Raw genomic sequence first — 23,622 nt, 5'->3', positions numbered from 1 at the left:
GAGTACATTTAGGGAGGAGTCCATCTTACTGATTACACTGACCTTAAAGAAATGGCCTCATTTGTAGCTGTAAGTGGACTGGGACTTTCTGGTACTCTACGTAAAAAACAGGACCTGGGGAAGTAGAACATGATCATCATTTGACTGAGGTCAATTCCTTCTGATAAAAACTAAAATTCTAATGTTCTAGGTATGTTCAGCAGAATCCCCAAACCTGCCTGTTTAACTGGTACAGTGCTTCTGATTCTCATACAGGATTTTAGCCCTGTGGCGGAAATCACAAACATCCCAGTATAATGGGTTAGGAGGATCGCTCAGCTTTACCACTTTCTCCTTCCCAGCCACAGGATCGTGTGCAAAACTTAAACGTGGGCTTCAGTTTACCCCTCTGCAAAATGAAGACAGCAGTGCCTGGCTCAAAGGAGGTTATCACTTGTGCAAAGGGCTTAGCACACAATACAAAAAAATATATCAATCCAATCATTAGCCTATCTGGATCCTCCTACCTCACTGGACTGACACAAATCTTGGGTACCACTTAGTTTCAGGAACTCTAATGTGGACACACTCTATTCAGAGGAACAATTTTAAGAAAAACATGATTCTAACATATTAAAGAGCACAGAAAATACCCAAGGGTCCTGTGTTCTAAGCACAGAACACAAACCTGTTGTGAGCAGGAAACTAGGCTCCAAGGAAACTGCTCGTTTCTTGCCACCTTTCTCCACATCCCTACTTTTCCTCCATCATACTTCTGCCTGTGAAGACGCCCATATTTCTGTGGACTGTAACTACTGTATTTACTTGAAGACTTCCTCCTGGGACATCTTGGAAACGTATTCCTTTGTTCACTTCTCATAGTGACACTCATCACAATGGACTATGGTTGTTTACACGGGGGTGCTACTCTTTAGAAGGGAATTTTTATTCATCTCCCCTGGGTCCAGCGAGCCTGGTACCGACTTGTTAGACACTCATGTTTTCTGATTGAATGTTCATTAGATACCATTCTAGGTAAACTAAAGGGCCTTTACTTTTTTGTGTAATTGCTATTATTTTTTATCTTTATTGTTCAAAGTATTACAGGTGTCCCATTTTTTCCCAACTGACCCCCTCCACTTCACTCCCACCCCCTCCCCAGGCCTTCACCCCATTATTGACTGTGTCTATGCCACCCCTTCCCCAGGCCTTCACCCATTATTGACTGTGTCCATGGGTTATGCACATATGCATATAACTTCTGTGGTTAATTTCTTCCCACCCTCCACACCCCTTCCCTCTTCCCTCTGAAATATGACCGTCTGTTGCATGCATCAGTGTCTCTGGATCTATTTAGTTCATCAGATTCTTCTGTTCATTAGCTTCTTCTTAAAGAAGACCCTTCAACATTTCCTGTAGTGCTGGTCTGGTGGTGATGAACTCCTTTAGCTTTTTCTTATCTGTGAAGCTCTTTATCTGACCTTCAATTCTAAATGGTATCTTTGCTGGGTAGAGTAATCTTGGTTGTAGTTCCATGTTTTTCATCACTTAGAATATTTCTTGCCACTCCCTCTGGCCTGCAAAGTTTCTGTTGAGAAATCAGCTGACAGTTGTGGGAGCTCCCCTGTAGGTAACTTTTCTCTCGCTGCTTTTAAGATTCTTTGTCTATAACCTTTGGCATTTTAATTATGATGTGTCTTGCTGTGGGTCTCTTTGGGCTCCTCTCGTTTGGGACCCTCTGTGCTTCCTGGACTTGCAAGACTATTTCTTTTTCCAGGTAGGGGAAGTTTTCTGTAATTTTTTCTTCAAATAGGTTTTCAATTTCTTGCTCTCTTTCTTCCCCTTCTGGCACCCCAATAATACGCATGGTGGGCCTCTTGAAGTTGTCCCAGAGGTTCCTTATACTATCTTCATATTTCTGGATTCTTTTTTCTTTTTGCTCTTCTGGTTGGGTATTTTTTGTTTCCTCATGTTCCAAATTGCTGATTTGATTCTCAGCGTCCTCTACTCTGCTGTTGATTCCCTGTAAGTTCTTTATTTCAGTTCGTGTAGTCTTCATTTCAAATTGGTACTTTATTATGTCATCAATTTTCAGTTGCTTTCGTAACAATATGCTTGAGCATCCTTATAAACAAAATTGTGAACTCTGTATCTGTTAGCTTGCTTAGGTCTATTTCATTCAGTTCCTCTTCTAGAGATTTCTTGTTCTTTCCTTTGTGACATGTTTCTTTGCCTCCACATATTGCTGCTTCCAGGTGTTTGTTTCTATGTATTAGGTAGAGCTGCTATGTCTCCTGGAACTGGTAGAGTGCCTTTGTGTAGTAGGTGTCCTGTAGTGTTCAGTGGCTCAGCCTCCCCAGTCACCTGAGCTGGGCCTTCTAGGTGCTTCCCTGTGTGGGCTGTGCTCTGTCCTGTTGTAGTTGAGCCTTGGTTGCTGTTGGCATCACTGGGAGGAACTGACTCCCAGGCCAATTGGCTGTGAGGACCAGCTACAACTACAGCCAGAGAGCTGCTGTGATGGAGACACCCCTATGGAGCAGGATTTGCTTCAGTGGGGCTTTGGTGTTCACCAAGTACGCCCCTTGAGTGTGTCACCCGTGGATGTGGTAGGGTTGTAATCCAGCGTGGTCGAGTCTGACCACCAGGTACACTGTCTCTGGGGCCTCCCAGGAGGTGCAAAGTCAGCCTGTGCCAGTGCCTTGCCCAGGGCCACCCAGCATGAGCTACACATCAAACTGTGTAGTTGGCTGCTACTTGTGCTGGGCTTGGAGGTGTGCAGGAGAGGCTAAGCTATGAACCAATGCAGCTGCCACTAGGGTGAAGCCTGGGGCCACTTATCAAGCCAAATGGGGCAAGCTGCTGTTTGTTTGAGATATTTTTGGAAAGTCCTAAGCATGAGGCTTGAGAAGCCACTTGCACAGAAGCACCACTGGAAATGGCTTGGATGAACTTGCAGGTGGGGAGGGACGGGGCCTCAGGGAATCAAGGGGGGGGGGTAGGTGTGAGTCAGATGCTGGAGATTCCAATATGGTGCCTGCCTGCTGGCTCTGTGGGGGAGGAATTGCCAAAGGAGCAGTGGCCTCTGCCAGCTCCTCTGTCTGGGAAAAAGCTGCCCCTCCAGCTCTCGCCCCAATTTCAGACAGGTTAGCTCCTCCTCAAGCGTCCCAGGTTCCTTCAAGCTGCTGCCCGGCGCTGGGGCTCAGAGGGAGCATGTTTGAGTGAGTCCGTGTGCAGGTCCTTTAGGAGGAGCTGCCTGGGGCTCCCACACCCTCCGCGACCCTCAGGGACAGTCCCCGCTGGTTTTCACAGCCCGAAGTTGTGGGGTCTTCTCTTCTTGGCCCTGGGACCCTGGGCTGGGGGGCCTGATGTGGGGCTAGGACCCCTCACTCCTCCGGGAAACCTCCACCACTGAGATGTCCCTCCCGGGTTTAAGCCATGGCACCGGATGTGGGCCCGCGGCCGCGTCTCTGGGATCCACCCCCGATCCGCCCACATCTCTGCACCTTCTACTGGTCTCCATGCTTCTTCAGATCCGTGGTTGTGGGGCTTCTGTTCAGCCAGATTTCAGGGTTCTGAGTGATGATTGTTCTGTGTTTTAGTTGTAATTTTGATGTGGTTGTGGGAGGCGGTGGGTACAGCTGTTACCTACACCGCCATCTTGTTTCCACTCCCTGTGTGATTATTTTTAACACATCTCAGTTATCTTCTAACACTTCAGATAATGTTTTAGAAAATGAGAAATGGATATATTTTTCTTGCCTAAAACTATCAATTTGCAGGCCTCCACTCTTCCTTGAGTGATGTGAGGGAATAAATCCCAGTGGTATGTTAAAGGAGCCAAAAAACCAATAATTATTTTTGTATTACTGAAGATCTAGTATACTATTTTACAAGTATTCACATTTTATGTAACTTTTTATTGAAAAGTCTTCACTGTCTTAGCAGTCAGAAAAAATTAAAATACTCAGTCATTAAATTAAAAAAACAAAACAAACACCCTTGATTTTCTAGATAAGCTTCTACCTAATACTCATGCTTGAAATTATATAATTTTGTTTTTTGTGTGTAATACCATCCAAACATAAAGATATAAACTTTGGGTTTCAAAATGTGACTGAAGACAAAAGGACCTTTAAGATTTCACTTTAAGGTCACACCAACATTGTACTAAAGTAGGAAAAAAATAGAAGTTTGACACTTAGACTTTTCTTAGGGGGAAAAACCCAAAACAGACCAGCAAGAGTGGCTAAAACTTCCATAGTGTTTACTAAGTGGCAGTTCATTTCACCTTCAGGTAGGTTCTGCTCTCACCCTCATTTTAGAGATGAGAAAACAGGCACAGAGAAGTAAGGCCTAGGTCACATAAAAAAGAAGTGGAAGAGCTGGGGTTCAAATAAAGGCAGTCTAGCTCTAAGGACCACAGTCATAATCACACTGCACCATATATACTATACTGGTAAGAGAATAAGCTCCTTTCTTGAACAAATCTCCTATTCAAATGATATGCATATGGTTCGGCTGGAAAAATTACAGACCAATCACCATCTGGCTGGAACCTTTAATATTTCAAAAGTTAGCATCCTATGTACCAAAAATAACTCTTATCAAAATACAAATGTCAGAAGAGTTAAGCAACGGTCTATGCAGGAAAGAAGGAAAATCGTGCGAGGACACCCTAATGAAGCGTCCTGCCCATCACGATTCTGATTGATACAGTCCATGAAGGAAGAGCAGCCATGCTTCCCCTTTTTTAGTGCTTTGTCTGAGAGGGAACACAAGCAACCAAGTTTCAGGAGAAAAACTGCTTTCATGTGTCTAGTGTAAGGCACAAACAGGCTTTTCTAATGAAAGTTTCAAAGGTTGAAGAGATGAGAAAAGCAAGCACATATTCTATTAAACATTTCAATAAATATGCAAAAATTCAGCAATTATGAACATATTGTTTCTATTCTTTGAATATTTTATCCTGAGAAGGAATTTTAAGGAATAATTTGTTCTAGAATATTCAAAAGTAAAACTTACACACACGTCATGTATCAGGAACTCTCCATATGATTTAAATTCTGGAGTGTCCTAACAATGTCAAACATGATCACACCTACACTGTAAAAAGAACTGAAAAGGAACAGCAGGAAAATGTATCACCTATATCTTTGTTTTGTGCTCATTGCTTTTGATAAGTTCAACAGACAAATGTATAAAGTGATGATCTGTTTCCAAATACCAAGTCCTAAAGTTGGTGTTCAAGGAAAGACTGTAGGTGACCCTTTCCTTCTCTGTGGTCCCTATACCAAACCTCTATCCACTCATGACATTACTTGTTAGTATTCTGCATTCCAAAATATATACAGGTAAACACAAGCTTGCTAATTTTCACTTAACCAAAAAAATTAAAAAACACTTAAATTCTCACAACACAAACCTCAGTGTTCACATTCATTAAAACATTTCAGAATTACTCAAAGACGAGAACTGAACGTGTGTGCTTATTTGGCAGAGAACTACTGAATTTATTCCCCAGAAGCATCACATTACTGGGACATTTCAAACAGGATGACAAATTCTACATTCCACCTTCCACAGAAGCTGCTGGAACACACTACTTAGTGAATACCTGCCCCTACTGGACAAGCGAGGTGTCTGATACATTCAGGATGTCAGAAGCAAAATCACTTCACTTCTTTCTGTTGCTTCCAGTTGCTAGCATACTGGCAACTCGCATAAATATATTTAATGTATCCATGTAGATTCCCAGCATCCTAGAAAGGAAAATAATGCCCATTTAAATATGATGTAATTCTAATAACAATGATAAAAACTATTTCTTAATCTAGAAAAGAAAAAAAGCAATACTAATTTTTTGTACTAGGTATAGAAGATGGAAATTTTAAAAAAACAAGATGCCAACTAAGGAAGTTCCAGACAAAACAGTCAAGATTTTCTTCTGGCACATTAATCTTTGAAATGGTAAAGAGCAGTTTAAAAATCATTATTCTATCCCCTAACACTCTACTATAAGTATAGTTTCTTGTGGGGGAAAATGGGTGCTAGACAATACAAGAATCAAAACAAAACCAAAGAACCACCTTTACAAAAATGTGTTAGACAAAAATCTGGCATTTTTAAATATAATATACCCCCTTAATGCCCTACCCACCCCCACTTCACCCACACAAAGAAATTCCTACACATCAGTAAGCATTATAGCAGCATTTTAAAAACAATTACATTTTTAAAGAAAGAAAATGAGTTGTATGAGTTCTTTACATATTGTGCATATTAATCCATTGTGTGAATTGCTGTTTGCAAATATCATCTCCCATTTGGTTGGCTGCCTTCTTGTTTTGTTTTGCTTTGCTTTGGCTGTGCAGAAGCTCTTTAGTTTCATATAGTCCCATTCATTTATTTTTGCCTTTCCTTCCCTTGCCTTTGGGGTCAAATTCATAAAATATTCTCTATAACCAAGGTCTATAAATTTAGTATCTGTTTTTTTCTATGTACCTTACTATTTCAGATCTTATATTTAGGTCTTTGATCCATTCTGAATTAATTTTTGTACATGGAGACACCAAACAATCCAACTGAAAAATGGGCAGAGGACCTGAACAGACATCTCTCCCAAGAAGACATACAAAAGGCCAAAAGATGTATGAAAAGATGATCAGCTTCCACTAGCTATTAGAGAAATGCAAATAAAAACTACAATGAGATACCACCTCACACTTGTTAGAGTAGCTGTTATCAACAATATAGGTAATTAACAAGTGTTGGAGAGGCTGTGGAGGAAAAGGAACCCTCACTCACTGCTGCTGGGAATGTACAGCCACTATGGAGAGCAGTCTGGCGGTTCCTCAAAAAATTAAGAACAGAGTTACCATATGACCCAGCAATCCCTCTTCTGGGTATCTACTCGAAAACATTTATTCATAAAGATATATGCACCCCTATGTTCATTGCAGCATTATTCACGGTGGCCAAGACATGGAGATAACCCAAGTGTTCTGCGATGTAGGACAGGATAAAGAAGCTGTGGGACATGTACACAGTGGAATACCCTCAGCCATAAGAAAAGATGAAATACTGCCATTTGTGACAACATGAATGGACCTTTTGAATAATATGTTAAGTGAAATAAGTCAGTCAGAAAAAGTGAAGAACCACATGATTTCACTCATATGTAGGATATAAAGCTGAAACTCAGAGCCTGGCCGGCATGGCTCAGTGGCTGAGCAACTACCTATGATCTAGGAGATCGCGCTCGACTCCAACTCGACTCCCGGTCAGGGCACATGCCTGGTTTGTGAGCTTGATCCCTAGTGAGGGGCATGCAGGAAGCAGCCAATCAATGACTCTCTCATCATTAATGTTTTTCTCCCTCCCTCTCCCACCTTCCTCTCTCTGAAATCAATAAAGATATATTTTAAAAATAAAAACACCTTTCCCTACCTTGAGACCAAAATGATACTCTCAAAAATCCAACCCCCCCCTAAAAAACCAAAACTGAAACTCAGAGACACAGACAGATAATGATATGTTGGTTATTATAGGGAAGGGGTGAGGGATGGTAGAGGGTAAAGGGGGCCAAATATATGGTGAAAGGAGATGATTTTACTTTGGTTGATAGGCACACAATGCAATAAACAGATCATGTATCATAAAAATGTACACTTGAAACCTCTATGTTCTTATTAACCAGTGTCACCCCAATAAATAGTTTTTTTAAAAAGAAAAAGAACAAATTACTTTAAAAAATGTGGTAACACTATGAAACTCAACAAAATTGTTTAAATAAAATAACCTACTTTGGTGGAGATGCCAAGAAAAGAAAAAAAGCATTATTATATAACACTTATTATCAGTTAAATTTGAGTATCTCCAAAATTAAAATTTCATACTAAGGTGTTTCTAATGTTTAATAAAACAGGCTTTTCTATTAAACATTTTAAGTCAATTATTTACACTTTCCAATGAATATCCTACTAATACATCTTTTCTTCAGTTCTAAAGTCTGTTAAATGAATAAACTGACCAACAAGAACACCATAAGGCTAATTAAAAATATTCTTAATTAACTAAATATTACTTAGCTTCAATATAATCAAATTTCCATGGATACACAGCTTAGAGAGAGAGAACAGACCAAACAGCAAAAGAAATAAAATAGTAAAATTTGACAAAGCCACTGTTGTGGGTTGAATTCAAAGGTATATTGAAGTCCTAATCCGTGGTTACCTATGAATGGGACCTTATTTGGGAACAGGATCTTTGCAAATATAATTAAGATGTGAGTTAAGATGAAAACTAAAGAGGGTGGGCCTTAATCAAATATGACCCCCGTCCTCATAAGAGAACAGACAGACACAGGGGTAGATTAGAGTGATGTATCTACAACCAAGGAATGCTGGCTGTAACGAGAAGCTAGGAGGGGAATGGAACAGATCTCCCTCAGAGCCCTCGGAAGGTACCAACCCTGAGGACACCTTTGCTTCTGGCCTCCAGAATTGTAAGGAATAAATCTCTGTTGTTTTAAACCACCCAGTCTGTATAATCTGTTATGGCAGCCTTAAGAAATGAATATAGCCATAAAACAAAATAAGACAAAATAAAGCAAATGTCTTTGTAACGAAGATATAAAGGTTACTTACGAATTGATGGGGTCATATTTGTGAACTCCATACACTGGTACTATTTCTGCACGCTTGATTACTTTCTGCGTGTCATACAGGAGGAACATGCTGAAAAGAGCTAATCCACCATAAATTGCCACCGAGTACAGAGTGGCACCAGCCACAGTGGTAGGTGGAAGAAACATAGATCCTGAAATCAAAATGGGATAAAAAGTTCTTTTTAAAAAAGGGACTTTTCTATAACTTTATTTATAATTAATGCTACTTTTAAAATTTTTCTTTGGTATACTGCACAGACAAGAAAACATCTGAGTATATGCATGGTCTAATTTTATTCAATTCAAAATCCATGATACTCATTCCCGCAAAGAGTCACTTGACCACATTACAGGAAGGCTCTTGCATCAGAGCAATTTTCATGTTCTCCAGACCAACTTTGCCATTTTAGATTAATTTGGTAAAACCAACAGTAATGATTTGCTATGATGTCAAATAAGAAAATCCAGTTAATTAGCACCAATCTTTTAAACAATTTTTTAAAATGACTAAATATTTTCCCTCCAGTAGGATACCTGAGTACATAAGATACTTTTGGCACATCGTGAACCAAGGACCGTCAAAGCACAGTGGCTTACCCAGTGAGGACACAAAGACGAGGCCCAGGCCCACTCCCAGGGGTGCTCCCATGTTCAGAAACTTCTCACTGGGTGCACACATGGCCACAGTGGAGAGGCCGCCAACGATGCCTGCCGTGTACCACGCAGCTCTGATGAGAAGAGGCCCCCCTAATATCGTCAGAGGAGCCACCACTGCACCCATCACACCTTGAAAAAGAGCAAGTGGTTCCTTTTTACTAAATAACAAAGGGAAAATGCCACTTCTAACAAACATGCCATTTGAACATGTTATACTTTATTGTTAAACAATACGATACAAAAAGTCTTCCCTTTTTTTTGGGTAATACTACCCCCATAATTCTACAAGCAAAACCTGGGGCTATCTAGATTCTAAAATCACAACAGCAACACTATTCTTAGTCAAACAGTCACAACTCACAAGTATAAACACTAATCCAAGTTTTCAGTGACTTCGTGAAATTCTGTGTAGTTCAGTTTTTGGATCCGAACCTAACAGTCTTTTTAACAATATTCATGTGAGAACTGAGATAAAATGGCTCAAAATAAGTAAGTCAAGGTCAAGCTCCTGCGGCCACAAGGAAACGACGTGAGAAAATGAGTTTATTATGCTAATGCAGACACCGCAAGGACACCGCTCCAACAATGCATAACAGGGAATGTAATTACAGCCTGTAAAAAATGTCAGCTATTTATAAACATCCTCATAAAAATTACAGTAAAAGTTAGCAATATAATTATCAAAGGGAAATAGAACTCAACTAAAAAATAAATCTTAGATAAGGCATGATTTCAGTGGTGAGTAGAACAAGGTACCCTTTTCTTAAACAATAAATGTGCACAGTTTAACTCAAGGAATAGGCACACAGTGTCTTCAAACTAAAATTTTAATACTAGTGTGTTTCTTTTGTGAGAATAACATTTCTAGATCAAGTGGCAAGGTAAATTAATTGTATTTCATGATGATGAATAATTTTAAAATATTTTTTGCTCTAGGAAAGATACTGGATAAAAATTCCTCTATGATATTTTTGTTAGGATTCCCGTCAGTTTTGTATTTGACAACAAAATTTTTATCAAAACATTTAAGGAGACTATCCAGAGATTTTTCAATGATACTTTCTGAAAAAAATCTTAAGTGGTAATAGATGTTTGCTGCTTAAGAACAAATCAATTCTAAAACTAACAAGGACAGCTCATTATTACTGTGAATGAAAACTGGCATTCAGCAAATTGGTACAGCCACTATAGAAAACAAGTATAGGGGTTCTTCAAATAATTATAGCTAGAACTATCTGATGACCCAGCAATCTCACTCCTGGGTTTATATCAAAAGAAATTAAAATCAGGATCTCATAGAAATAGCTGCACTTCCCTGTTCATCGCAGCATTACTCACAGTAGTCAAGATATGAAAAAACCTTGGTGTTCATCCATGGATAATTGGGTAAAACGTGGTATATACATATATCATTCAGCCATAAAAATGAATGAAATCTTGCCATTCTTGACAACATCAAGAAGGCATCATGCTAAGTGAAGTAAGTCAGAAAGAGAAAGACAAATACCATATAATCTCACTTATATATGGAATCTAAGAGTCAAACTCAGAGAAACAGAGTAGAGTGATAGTTACCAGGAGTCGGGAGGGAGATGGGGGAAATAGGGAGACATTGGTCAAAGAGTATAAACTTCCAGTTATAAGATTAACAAGTTTGAGGATCTAATGTACAGCATGGTGACATTAAAATAAACAGATGGAGACCAGCCTTGAACTTTCCCTGAGCAGACAAAACCAGTTTAGTCATTCAAATGCAGCTCAATTGAGCTTATTTTGCAAGACTAAGCTGACTGGGTTCTCTATTGCTTATGCCTCTGGAAATCATAAACAAAACTTGAAATGTTTCCCAAGGCTGATATGAGATAACCACAGAAAATTCTATTATAACCAATCACTGTGAAGAACAGTCACTGTTTTCTTACTAAATAAGTTGCTTTACAATAATATACCCGAGCCTCAATCCATATTTCTGGTTAAGTGTTCCCAGTTTGCACACTGTCATTCTGGTGTGTGTACAATAAAGTTTTACTCATTACTATTTCAGTAATTCACTGGTTTTACTTTGGTTATTTCTGAATTTTTGACAGTAATTACAGTTAATAATACTGTATCATATGCTTGAATGTTGCTAAGAAAGTAGATCTTAAATATTCCCACCAGAAAAAAGAAGTGGAGAATATGGAATGCAGGTGTTATTTAATGCTATGGTGGCAATAATTTTGCAACACATAAGTGTATCAAATCAGTGCTGTACACCTTAAACTTATACAATATTATGTGTAAATTTTATCTCAATAAAGCTGAGGGAATAACACAATTAGAATAGTTTTTCAATGAGCATTTCAGTAATTCCTGCGAAGTATCACTTGGTCCTGATTGAGACCATAGCTGTGCTAAACATCTGGAGAGAAAATGAAAATGGAATATAACCGGGTGCAAATACCGTCAAAAGCCAGTTTTGATGTCCCTCTGATGCTGTGAGTAGTTGCCCTTGGATCATTTATATCCCCTTTGGGTCCCATCTCAATCACACCAGTGAATAAATAAGTAGGCAGAGTGTAGGACTTTAAAAAATAAGGTTGGGGCATCAGTCTTGACTCTGGTGCTTCCTTTTTTGTGAGAACCTCACCCAGCCTTAGTTTCCTCAATTCTGAAATAGGAATACGCTAATGTCTGCCCAGCTTCCTAAGATATTTATAAAAAATAAAGCAAATTTTGAATAATTAAAAAAAAAAAAAGAAATTGGCCTTTATACTGTGCAGAACTGGATTAACATAGCAGACCTGAGGCTGTCTTTACAAAGGCCCGCTTGCCATGTTAGTCCTTGACTCTTAGTTGAGAACCTGGCACCTGAGCCATTCACTAACTGATAGGGTTAGGCTATTTGTGCAAACACGGTGAGTTATGCTGTTTTCCTTCAGGGTGTCTGGTTTGTTTTCATTGTTTTTTTGTTGTTGTAGTTGTTAACCTTCACCCGAGGATATTTTTCCATTGTTTTTTTTTTCAAGTGGGGAAGGGGAGGGAGAGAGAGAAAAACATCCATGTGAGACAGAGAATTCAATCGGTTGCCTCCCAAACATGCCCCAACAGGGGCCAGGGATCAGGCTCCAACCTGGACCCAGGTGCATGCCCTTGACCTGGGAATTGAAACTGAGACCCTTCGGTGTGAGGGCCGATGCTCCAACCGCTGAGCCACACCAGCCAGGTCAGGGAGTCTGGTTGACAGCTGGCAGGAGGGTGCCTATATGATCAGCTTTCAAAAAAACCTTGGACACTGAGTCTCTACTGGGCTTCCCTGGGCAGAAAAATCACCCATTACTGCACTTTTCCCATTCTTGGTGCCCCCTCCCTCACAGGAAGGAGCACTGAAAGACTGTGCATTTCTCCAGACTGCCTGTATCTTTCCCCTTGCTGATCCAGTCATGCATCCTTTCATTGCAGTAAATCTTAGCTCTGAATATAAATCAATCATTAAATGAATTGGTGGTCTTAGGGACCCCACCCCTGCAGCACACATGAAATACCCCAAACTCAATTAATTTTTGTGCTACAATGACATTAGGTTAAAAGGAGTTTTCTAAGAAAACCTGGTAGAAATGTTTACTTACTCTAAACCTAAATTAAAACTACATAGCTATTTTAATTCAACAAGTAACTAAGTATCTACTATTTATCAGAGATAAAGAGACACTGAACCTGTTTTCTCAAGGAACTCAGTGTCTAAAATGGGAAACAGGTGCAGAACTCTACTCAGTTGCCAAGATACTACAATCCAGAGATTTAGACGCATAAATGTAAATGTTAAACTTCAGATGGTGAGGGTTTTCGTGTTTTCAATTAAAAAATACATTCTTAGCAAATGCACACACTATTAATCTAAATAATTTTTTTTTCTTAAAAGCAGGTCATTGGTAATAGAAGAAAAGGAACCATCTCCCTTGGAACCGTGTTTTGTCCTGCAAAGCTCATGGAGAACACCTATGACTGAGTAACCTAACACTAATGCAAGAGGCTTGAAAACCAAGGTTGGGAAATCATGCTGTCTCACATTTACCAAAATAAAGATAGCACGTGAATAATATAAATGACATGTTTCACATCAGAGTTGTTGTTATTGAGGTTAAAAACCTAATTTCCATTTGGTTTAGTACATTTTCCAAATGTACTAACCATGTTAGGACATTTGAGAGTCTGTCTCTCTGGAAGTTTCAGGGAAATGCTTATAAAATGTCTTGTTTTGTGGTAGAAAACATGCATCTAATAAGCATTTTTGTTTCTGGGTCTGGTTGGTTCTTTATTCAACCCAAAGACAAAAATATCCCAGGATATTTGAGGTGGAAAACTTTGTGTGAACTTTCAAATATTTGTCTTGCAAAAATTAAGGAAAAATTCGTAACATATACCTAAAAGGATATGAAAGTTGCCCTGCAGTAGCAGGTTGAACAGCCTTTGCCCTGCCCAATGTAACCCTGTGCCAAGAACTATCTTAACACTGCTCCAGCTGAACACGTTGGACACAGACGTGCGCTTCCAAATTTTCTGACTGCTTTCCTTCTCCAAATGCTCTACTGAAGAAGCGTCCTCTCCTGTCACCTGTCTTCTTTTTCTTTTAACCATTTTTTATTTTTTTTAAAAACACACAACGAAAACAATTCTCAAGTGATGTGTATCACGTCTGAAATCTTCCTGGTATGACAGAAAACACGCAAAAGAACATCTCTGCATGTACTACACTGTCACGGGAGGCAAGTGTAATCTGGGGGTGTCCATGACCTTAGCATATAATCAGCAGAAACAGCTGAAAATTGTGTTTTCTAAACATGAAGCTTAATTAAATTATGTACAAAGCATTTATGATTGTGAAGAGCCACCAAAGAGGTAGTATTCAAGATTTAATAAAAATTGAAAATTAGAACATACCAGAATGTAGTAACCAAGCAAGATGCTTTGGGCCTGGGCTCTGGTCATAGGGTATTGATTGCACCAGCATTCCAGCTCCAATCATGGCTGCAAAGGTTGCACCAATTGTCTGAAAGACACATATTACTAAGAAAACTCTATCCTTAAACAACCGCAAAGTAGAAACCCACAAGTTCTAATTTTAGTCTTTCCAATAAACCTTGTTTACAAAGATGAAGGCTAACAAACGGAATCCTGTATTTTTCAAGCACATTAAAGGCCTTTACTTTAGGTTGGCCAAGTTAGCAAGAGTGCTCCTACTGCCATAGAGAACGAATTAAGCTTTGACTAATAACATCATCTTCTAAAACCCTGATTCTTTTTAGACAATGGTTTAACAAAATCTTTTTAAAAACCCCAAAATAATTATTTTTAAGTTTATTTATTTTAGTATAGCACTAATAGCATTTTAAAAAACTGGTCATGATATACCAATTAGAATACATATAAGGACATCTGCTAAAAGAAAACCTGAAAATCAAAAAGCACATGGAAAAGATGAGAAATAAGACTGTGTTTCTATCCTTCCGACTTCCTGGCTGACTTGGTCCACTTCCCTTTTCTTTGCCTTAGACGTCCATTGTCAGGACATTTAAAGATTCCTTGTGTATACAATAAGGAAGAAATATAGGTAATGGAAGAAAGATAATGAATTTTCAGGAAACTTAAAGGAAAAACTGCAAACATGTAGCTTTTGGACAGTCAGGCAGCAGGTATTTTGTTTGACCAATTACTCAAAAAACCAACTGAATGTGAGTGCTTTTGGTTGAGGCTTTTCTCTAGGTGCTAATAATCCCGTGTGGCATCCTACGATGCCTGCCTCACTCATCTGCATTTCCCTGTGCAACCTCTGCTGTTCTCATTCATATTAGTACAGAAAAGCATGAGGGGTTCTACTCTACCATTTTCCAATGGACAAACAGTTACTAAAAACTACTTCATAGCCCTGGCCAGTTTAGCTCAGTGGTTAGAGAGTAAGCTGACGCACTAAAGGGTAGCAGGTTTGATCCCCAGTCAGGGACATGTAACTCGGCCCTGGTCAGGGCTTGTGCGGGAGGCAACCAGCTGATGTGCCTCTCTCACATTGATGTTTCTCTCTCTCTCCCCCTTCCTCTCTCTCTGATAAGCAATGGTGGGCTTGACCCCCAATAGGGGGTATGTAGGAGGTAGCCAATTGATGTTTCTCTCATCGATGTTTTCTCTTTATTCCTCTCCCTTTCTCTCTAAAAATCAATAAAAATATTAAAAAAACACACCCCACATGTATCTCTGTGCAAAGCATTTTCAGGTTATTTACCAAAAATACATTTTTTTCTTTTAAGGTCCTTCATGATCCAGTTTCATTTTTTGCCTTTCAGCTTTCCACACTGTACATTCCAGCTGCACTTAACTAGCAGGGCTGCAAACATGCCCCAGGTTCATGCCTTTTTAATTCTGTCCACTGTGCCTAAGAACTCTTCCTATTTGACTTGTTCAAGGGTTTCCTTTGTCTGGAAAGTTTTTATGGTAGGCCCCCCGGCTGCCACAAGGTGTCAGATGACTCTCCTCTGTTCCAAAAACAGTTAGTACAAACTTTGACATTATCTGGGTGTATGTGTCACCCCCACCCCAAGGCTACATCTTCATCACTATAGCACCTGTCTGGTTTTCCAAACTATTTTACTTAAGTATGAGAGCAATAGCACGCAAGTGATCTTATGCCCACAGGGAGTTGAGAATATGACCCATGCACAAAACTTCTTTGAAGTCTTATTTTAAGGGCTAAACTTTTTTGCATATTTTAATCTTCCTCATATAGCCATGACTGCTTTATTACAAAAAGCACTATTTTAAACTAACATTCCTGGTGAGAATGCACCATGCTTACTCTCTGTCTTCATGAACCTCTAGGCTAGGCAATTCATGACACCCACCTAAGAAGCAATATCCTAAGAATACTGGACTGTCCAAATGGCTGCTACTGTAAATGGGTCTCCTTTTGGGATGTACAAGATAGTGGAAATATTACAGACGTGGAAGCTAGATGAACTGGGGTTAACTGTGGGGAGACCTGGTTTGCCACAGGACATCTGTATTACATAAACTCTCCCATCTTCCCTTCCCACCCAGTCTCACACTCATCGCTCTAGTTCACATTACCATCCCTCGTCTCAGATCTTGCAAAGGCACGGCTAGCACACCTGCTTGTCTCTTCCACAGTACTTCGTAACATTCAAATGCCCATCAGACTTGCTGTTCAGTATCTGCAATGGCCACTCACTGCTTAGGCACTCACCTCAGCTTGGCAGTCACATATCCCCTTCCTAATTGTGTTCTTCACACTCCAGCCCTCAAATATGCTAACAGAATTGTAAAACCACTTTTAATGACTACCTCCTTTGCTCAAGCTGTTTTGCAAACTTGGACTACCTTTGCCCTCTCCTAAAATAAAAAATGCAAGACTTCAATGGCCCTGATAAAATTGTCCTTCATGGAACTTCCCTACAAGTCCAAGACAAAACAGTCTTTTAACTGACTTTAAACTTTCTTTTATTGTATATTCTTTACCATTTACCCCAGTTCATCTCTTCAACCAGAGAGGAGAAGAAGAGGCAGCACATTTCAAATCAGTTTTTGGTGTCTAGTAAAATAACAAATGCACAAGAAATACTCATTCAATATAGCTTACATAGGGTCAAGAAAATTCACAATAGTTGCAGCACTATTCTACTCCTAATAGTATAGAATGTTTGGGTTTTTGTAATAGGCATTTTCACTGACCTCCAACATGGTTTTGGGTCCACCGTATTTTTAGTAAATTGCTATAAAATATATAAAATAGAGGCTGTTTGATATCTGCTGCTAGATACATAGGACATTCCTGTAAGTTTGGTTTCCAACCCCTCTGCCACTATAAAATACGTATTCAACTAAGACTAATAGCTGACATACCTTACAATGTGTCAGGCTGAACTAATAATTCATATATTATTTTAACAAAAACCTGTTCAGTTTAGTAAGGTATTCTTTCCATTTAACACCTTGTCCCAATATTTTTTGTCTAACTTTCTGATATGTAGTGGAAAAGGTAAACAAAAAGGTTGACTTACCAACCAAGAGCCTCTCATCATGAAGTTCATGAGAACAGGAGTTCTGCTCACTGCCAGGGCAGACAAAGCTGTTACACCAATACTTCCTGCTAAGTACATATAGGTTGAATGAATTCTATCCTTCACATACTGAGGCCAAATTCTGTAAAAAGCACAATATGGTTAATTTATAAGATTCTGGATGTGAATTTTGGTTGAATCAGAAGACCTGGGAAGCCTTGGGAAATATCACTTTACTGCTCTAAATCTTACCTCATTTACCACAGAAATGATGCATACATTGAAGTTATCATAAAAAGTGATAGAACACATACACAGGGGAGGGGTGTGGGTGGAGGTAGAAAAGGGCATAGAGGGGATAAATGGTGATGGGGAAAAAAATTTTAAATAAGAAAAAAGAAACAAAGGAATGAAATACATATATATGCTACAAAATGGCTGAACTTCAAAAACATGCTAAGTGAAAGAAGCCAGGCCCAAAGGGCCACACACAGCATGATTTTATTCTGACTAAATGTCCAGAAAACACAAATCTATAAAGACAAAAAGTAGATTAATGGTTTCCTGAGGGTGGAAGTGTTACAACTGGGCATTAGGGATCTTTCTGGGGTGACGGAAATGTTCTAAAACTGAGCTATGGTGATAGTTAAAACTCCATAAATTCAAGAATCACTGAATTGTATACTCATAATGGGTGAACTTTAAATTGGCTTAATAATAATAAAAAAAGACACATAAGCACTTGGCTCATATACAAAGCAACACATTTTCTCCTTACCTGAAGAACCTTGGAAAAAGAATTTTACTTAGGTTTGAATAAATACATGTCAAGGAAATAAGAGATTTCTATCTTTATTCATGTATATTCTACACAGTTGGAAAACTAGACATAAATCATTCCAAAAGTGGCAAAAGATAAGAATGAGAAGAAAATTGGAGCCTTTAAGGCTATTACTGTTTGGGAACAATTTACTTACACAGCCTTTTCAATTGCACCAATCTCATTAGACATTCCCAAGCCATAGTAGCACAATGCTCCAAGACCAACAGCAGCCCCTCCAGCAACAAACCATCTTCCCATCTGATCAACTGTAGAACACAGGAGGAAATGCAGGTTAATACTGTCATGTTGATTAAATTAAAATGCTGGTAGTAAGCCCTTCCTGATATTTACATGAGCGAAATAAACTATACACCATACTTCTCTGTAATAGCTATAATTAATATATATAGAAATGGCCTTAAAATTAGGGGACTAGTAAAAAAGAACAGTGCTTAAACATAGGTATAATCATCAGCACAAAAACCTTTGATTAACCTTTAATCTCATTCCAACAAAACTGGAGGCAGTGTATCTGTAGACGTGGGGAGACTTCTGTGATATACCTTATTTTACTCCTAAGAGTCTGGGGTGTGTTCTCATGACACTTAGAAAGTAGAGATGAGAAAGAGCCCTGGCCAGGTAGCTCAGTTGGCTAGTGTCGTACTGATACTCCAAGGTTGCGGGTTCGATCCCTGGTCAGGGCACATACAAGAATCAACCAATAATGTATAAGTAAGTGGAACAAAGTGATGTTTTTTTCTCTTTCTCCCCCTTCCTCTCTCTAAAATCAATGAAAAAAATTTTAAAAATGAGAAAGAAATGTTAACAGTTATATCACATTAAGTCTAAAGTGCCATTAGCAAAGACGGTGTTTTATATGGAGTCAAGTAAAAAAAGGAGCCAAAGAAAAATGTAACCCATGTTTATGCTGCTGAATTAAAGGAGAGGGTGCTCTTGCTTTAGTACTGAAAAGAAACAACTTATCAACTCTAATTGGATGAAGGTATTCATAAAGACCATCTTACTCCCTTTAGTCTAAATTTGTTCACTAACAACATTACTTATTTTGCTATAGGATTCATATAATTTGGTTTCTAGGGCCAACTTACTGATCAGAAATATCCTGAGGAATACCAATTAGGGCTGTCTCCCACTATAATATATTGACATTTTGCAAGGTTAAGGAGCAGTAGTGTTCTTTGACTGGCTTTGGGTAGATTAACAATCGAGGTTCTGAACTTGCAAAGCTGAAATCCAAACTGTGAACCAAAGGTATTGCTTCCTGCGAGGCCCTATAGGGGCAGCCAGTTAACAGGACACTTCCTGAGCAGCTAGATTTTTACCATCTGTGGGGTGGCAATTTACTCTTGACCTGAAACACACACTAATATATGCTTGAATGAAGAGTCTATGCAACTTCAAATGAACTTCCTTAACAGGCTATACCTTTTAAAGATGACATTTTAACTAACAATCCTTAAAAAAATAATGGTGAAAGTAAAATGTTCTCTGAATGAGCTGTAACTGGGAACCACTGTGCCCAGTGTGCAGAATCCATCTTTCCAGGTCACCAGATCCATGGGGATTATGAAAATGACTGCCTTTCTTTCCAGAAAACACACAGATGCAAGTATGCATATATTTCTAGGAAATTGCTGATTATGGACCTCATTAAAAATGTTAAACTGACACCTACTTTTAAATATTTTTTCCATTGATGGGTCCAATGCTGCTCCCTTGAGTTCCTGGACAGTTTTCCCACGCCGGACCCCAGTTCTTGTCTTGGTGGCATATTCCTGATATACATGAAAACAAAGACATACAACGCTTGCAACAAAACAGAAATGGTAACAATAATGAAAGAGAATCTCCTTACACTAGATAACTCTATATAAAGCAAGCTGGTACTTTATATGTATGTAATTTTACTATGGAAGAATGTTAGCCAAACTAAATAATTAATTTATTATTATTAAGATAACTGTGCTCTATCTTCAAAGTAACTTACTAATTCATTACAACTTCTTAAAGTTTCAGAATTGTTTATTTCATAAACTACAGGTTTTATTTATATCTTTAAAATTATATTTTAAACACTAACTTTTTAAAAACATGCATTCAGTATTAGCTACATTTTTTTCATCTGGGATATAGGCTCAAGACAGTTTCTTTCCTTAACACAAAGCCAAAGGGAGGAATGACTACTACCCACCTCTATTTTAGCTCCTCAACAGTGAAAGTTAATTTAAAAGGTAAAACATCTCTTCTAGATTCTGTATATTTCTTTATCTACCTCACATTTCAAAATTTATACTTTTGCTCTGAATGCCAGAGGAGAAATCTATTAAAGGAAATGGGTTTCTCTCTTACCTGAGAGATCTTACTACTTTCTAAATAAGAGCTGAAATGACATATTTAGTAATACCTATTGGCCAATGGTAATATTCCCAGGTTCTTAAGTTTTTCATTATAGGCTCCGTGATCTCTATAACATAGCTCTTTCAATTTCACCAATTACTCTAAATGAAAAACTGTAAGAGCTATAAATAAAGGACAAATTACAGTTCCTTTTCTCTTTCACATGAGATAAAGACAGGACAGAATGAAAAATTAATGGGGAGAAAGAGCTAATTTGGCACATTATCAGGGCTAATTGTAAATGACTAATGGTAGAGTAGGGAGGTTCATACCATAAAAAACCCCCACAAAGAAGGTCATGGGGCACAGAGAGAGAGAGGCATTATAAACACATTCGAATTATCTTTACCCGGCTGGGTGTTAAGAGCCACTGGTCCTTGCGGAAGGACTTCCTCACGGCAGGGGGCGCTGCGGGGAGCCGCGGGGGGACCGCCCGGGAAGGCAGTGTCCGGAGACACGCGAGCCTGGCGGCCAGCATGGTGGGTACCGGGCTTACCAAGCAGGTCTAAGAGCTAGTTAGAGACAAACACAAAAAATAACCCATTAAACAGCCGAGGAAACGACATGGGGAGTCCCGAGACAAGAAGGGGCCAATCATCTTTTAGTTGAAAAGGTGAATTAAAGTGAGCTTTTAAATGTTAATGATAAATCTTCTGCTTGTCCCGTTAATTCAAGAAATCGATCCTACGAAACCCAGTTTGAGATGGATCATCTAAATTAGGTTTAAACCCCAGTTTGAACAGTAACAAAATACATGACTTTGTAAGTTATGCGGCCTATACAGATTGGACGCTAGTATCTTAAGAGAATTTACAGGGTGTGTGACTGCTTTTATAACTGCGGTTTTGACTTAAGATTTGTACCAGCATTCAATGGGGAAATTTAAAAGGCGACTATAACTTCTGAACAGAGGAAAAACGTCATCCAAAGAAAAGAATAGCTCTTCAAGGTCACACTGCACTGCAAGGGTGTAAAACATCAATGGAAACAAATTTCTGCCAAATATGCCAAAACTTACTTCTGTTCAAGTACGACATAAAATATTCAAGCTACTGAAGCCACCGGGGATGATGCACCTTAAGCGTGGACTCCCGCTGAGTCCTAATGATTCAACCTCTAGGGACCGGACACAGGAATAGTGTTTTTAACTAGCACCCCCAAAGCTAGGAATCCTTGCTTCAAAGCGCCAGTCTCCGCGCGCCCCCAGAGGCGCGCGCCAGGGGTGCAGCGCCGGCTCCCCCCGCGCCTCCGCGCCGCCCCGGGGCTCACCGGCGGCGCCCAGCGGAGCGGCCGGGCGAGCGGTCGGCCTCCGGGACTCGGGCTCTCGGCCACCGGCAGAGGAAACGGGCCGCGCGCTCCCCGCGGCCCCCGCGCTCCGGCGCCCGGCCGGGGAGGGTGCGCCCGGCGCACTAGAATCTCGCGAGAGCACGGCGGCGGGCCTCCGGCCTCCCAAAGTCAGCGCGCCCCGACACCGCCCGCCTCAGGCCCCGACTGCGGGGCGGCCCGGCGGCGGGGCCGGTTCGGCGGCTCGCCGGCCAGAGAAGGGGCCGCGAGGGGGAGCCCTGCCCGCCTCCCCCGGGCCCGCGGCGGCCGCGCGCTCACGGGGTCTCCGGGCGGCCCCGACGCGCCGCCAGCCGGTGACGCAGCCGGCGCGCCGCGGCCTCCAGCCCCCGGGCGCCCCCAGCGGGCCCCGGGCCGGCTCGAGGAGCCCGGCGGCCTCGGGCGGCCTCCGCCGGGGGAGCCGTACCTCAGTCACCGGTCGCCTCAGCCTCCGGGCCCGCCGAACGCCGAGCACACTCCAGGCCGCCCGCCTCGACTGTCCTCCGGCCCGCACCGTGACGCAACGTCCGGAGATGCCGCAACACTGGAGCAGCCAATCATAAGGCCTCGGGCAGAGGGGCGGCCGGCTGGGGGCGGGGCCGGCGGGCCGGCGTCACAGTCAGCGCGGCTTCCGCGGAGGCCGCTCGGCCGCGGGAGTGCGCTCAGCGGTTTCACTTGCGGCAAATTATTTAAAAATTGAAAGACGGTGTGAGAATTAAAAATTATTCTCTCTCTTTGATCTTTTACCCTTGTCGCCTTTGTGGGCGTCCTAAAGAACGTACTGCGAGATAAACAGCATGCCAAGGCGACAGTCACACAGGAGCCAACTGGCTGCTTGGGTTTGATGCCAAAGTTTAGCTCCTAAAATCCAGAAAAGGATCTAAGTTACGGGAGGTCGGAGAGCGACCTGGTCGGATTGCGGGGCGCTCTCACCGCCGAGTGAGCCTCCGGCCCGCGGTGGAGCTTCAGGGGTGCGGGCGCCGGGGGGCAGGGTCGCCCCGGGCCTGACTCGGGGCGCTCGCCTCTCGGAGCCGCCGGCAGGTGTCGCAGCCCCTGGAGCCGGGGGCGGGGCTGCGCCGCAGGGATTCTTGCCATGCTCCAGGAACGAATTAAAATGGGTGACTCCAGATAATAATTGCAATTGTCTTAAAGTGAATTTATTTAAAAATTAAAACATGTACATTTATTAAAGAAGCAAGGGGAGCAAACCTATACATCTGGTTTATGAAGCGCAGGTGGGCTCTCGGCTAATCTGAAGAGCACTATACCCTCCTCTCTCTAGGTTTCAAAATCCCCCTGCTGAATATCTTGGTACAGATTAATAGGTAAGGTCCCTTTTTACTTTCTTGTGTCCTTCCCAGAACTCAGGAGAAGCACCTGGCAATTTTATCTTGCCAGCCTTGAGACTGCTGGTTTCTCTGTTAGGAAGAAAACAAAAATAAAACTGCCCTTTTCCTTTCCCCTTCCCCCCTCCTTTCCTGCGTTCTCTCCTTAAGGAGGCTTTTAACCATTTGTTCTCAAGTGTCCTTGGCTGGGGAAGATAATGGCTTGTTATTTGCAGGCCAGCTACAAATTTCCCACATTTTTTGGCCTAGTTTAATATTCCTGTCTCAGTTTCCTTATTCCACTTGCCCTGGAATTTTCCTAGCTTCTCACTGCCCTGTAATATTTTTATTATACATAATTTGTAAAGTGAAAAGCTATTTCTCCTA

At 40.8% G+C, this 23,622-nt stretch overlaps 1 protein-coding gene across 1 annotated transcript; it reads right to left on the bottom strand.

The window, feature by feature from the left end:
• Window positions 1-4,523: 4,523 nt before the first annotated feature.
• On the bottom strand, window positions 4,524-22,461 carry GHITM (growth hormone inducible transmembrane protein). The gene is made up of 9 exons (XM_081158438.1): window positions 22,338-22,461; window positions 20,940-21,102; window positions 19,869-19,968; window positions 18,327-18,438; window positions 17,350-17,491; window positions 14,222-14,330; window positions 9,242-9,430; window positions 8,625-8,796; window positions 4,524-5,738 (listed from the first exon to the last, which is right to left on the bottom strand). The coding sequence occupies exons 2-9, from the start codon at window positions 21,066-21,068 to the stop codon at window positions 5,654-5,656; spliced, it is 1,038 nt and encodes a 345-aa protein (XP_081014564.1). The 5' UTR covers window positions 21,069-21,102; window positions 22,338-22,461; the 3' UTR covers window positions 4,524-5,653.
• Window positions 22,462-23,622: the final 1,161 nt, after the last annotated feature.

The sequence above is a fragment of the Miniopterus schreibersii genome (assembly GCF_964146895.1).
Source record: "Miniopterus schreibersii genome assembly, chromosome: 14".
In the NCBI taxonomy this organism is placed as follows: Eukaryota; Metazoa; Chordata; class Mammalia; order Chiroptera; family Miniopteridae; genus Miniopterus; species Miniopterus schreibersii.
Note: the sequence above shows the minus strand (reverse complement) of the source record. Positions and strands in the feature narration are given on the sequence as shown.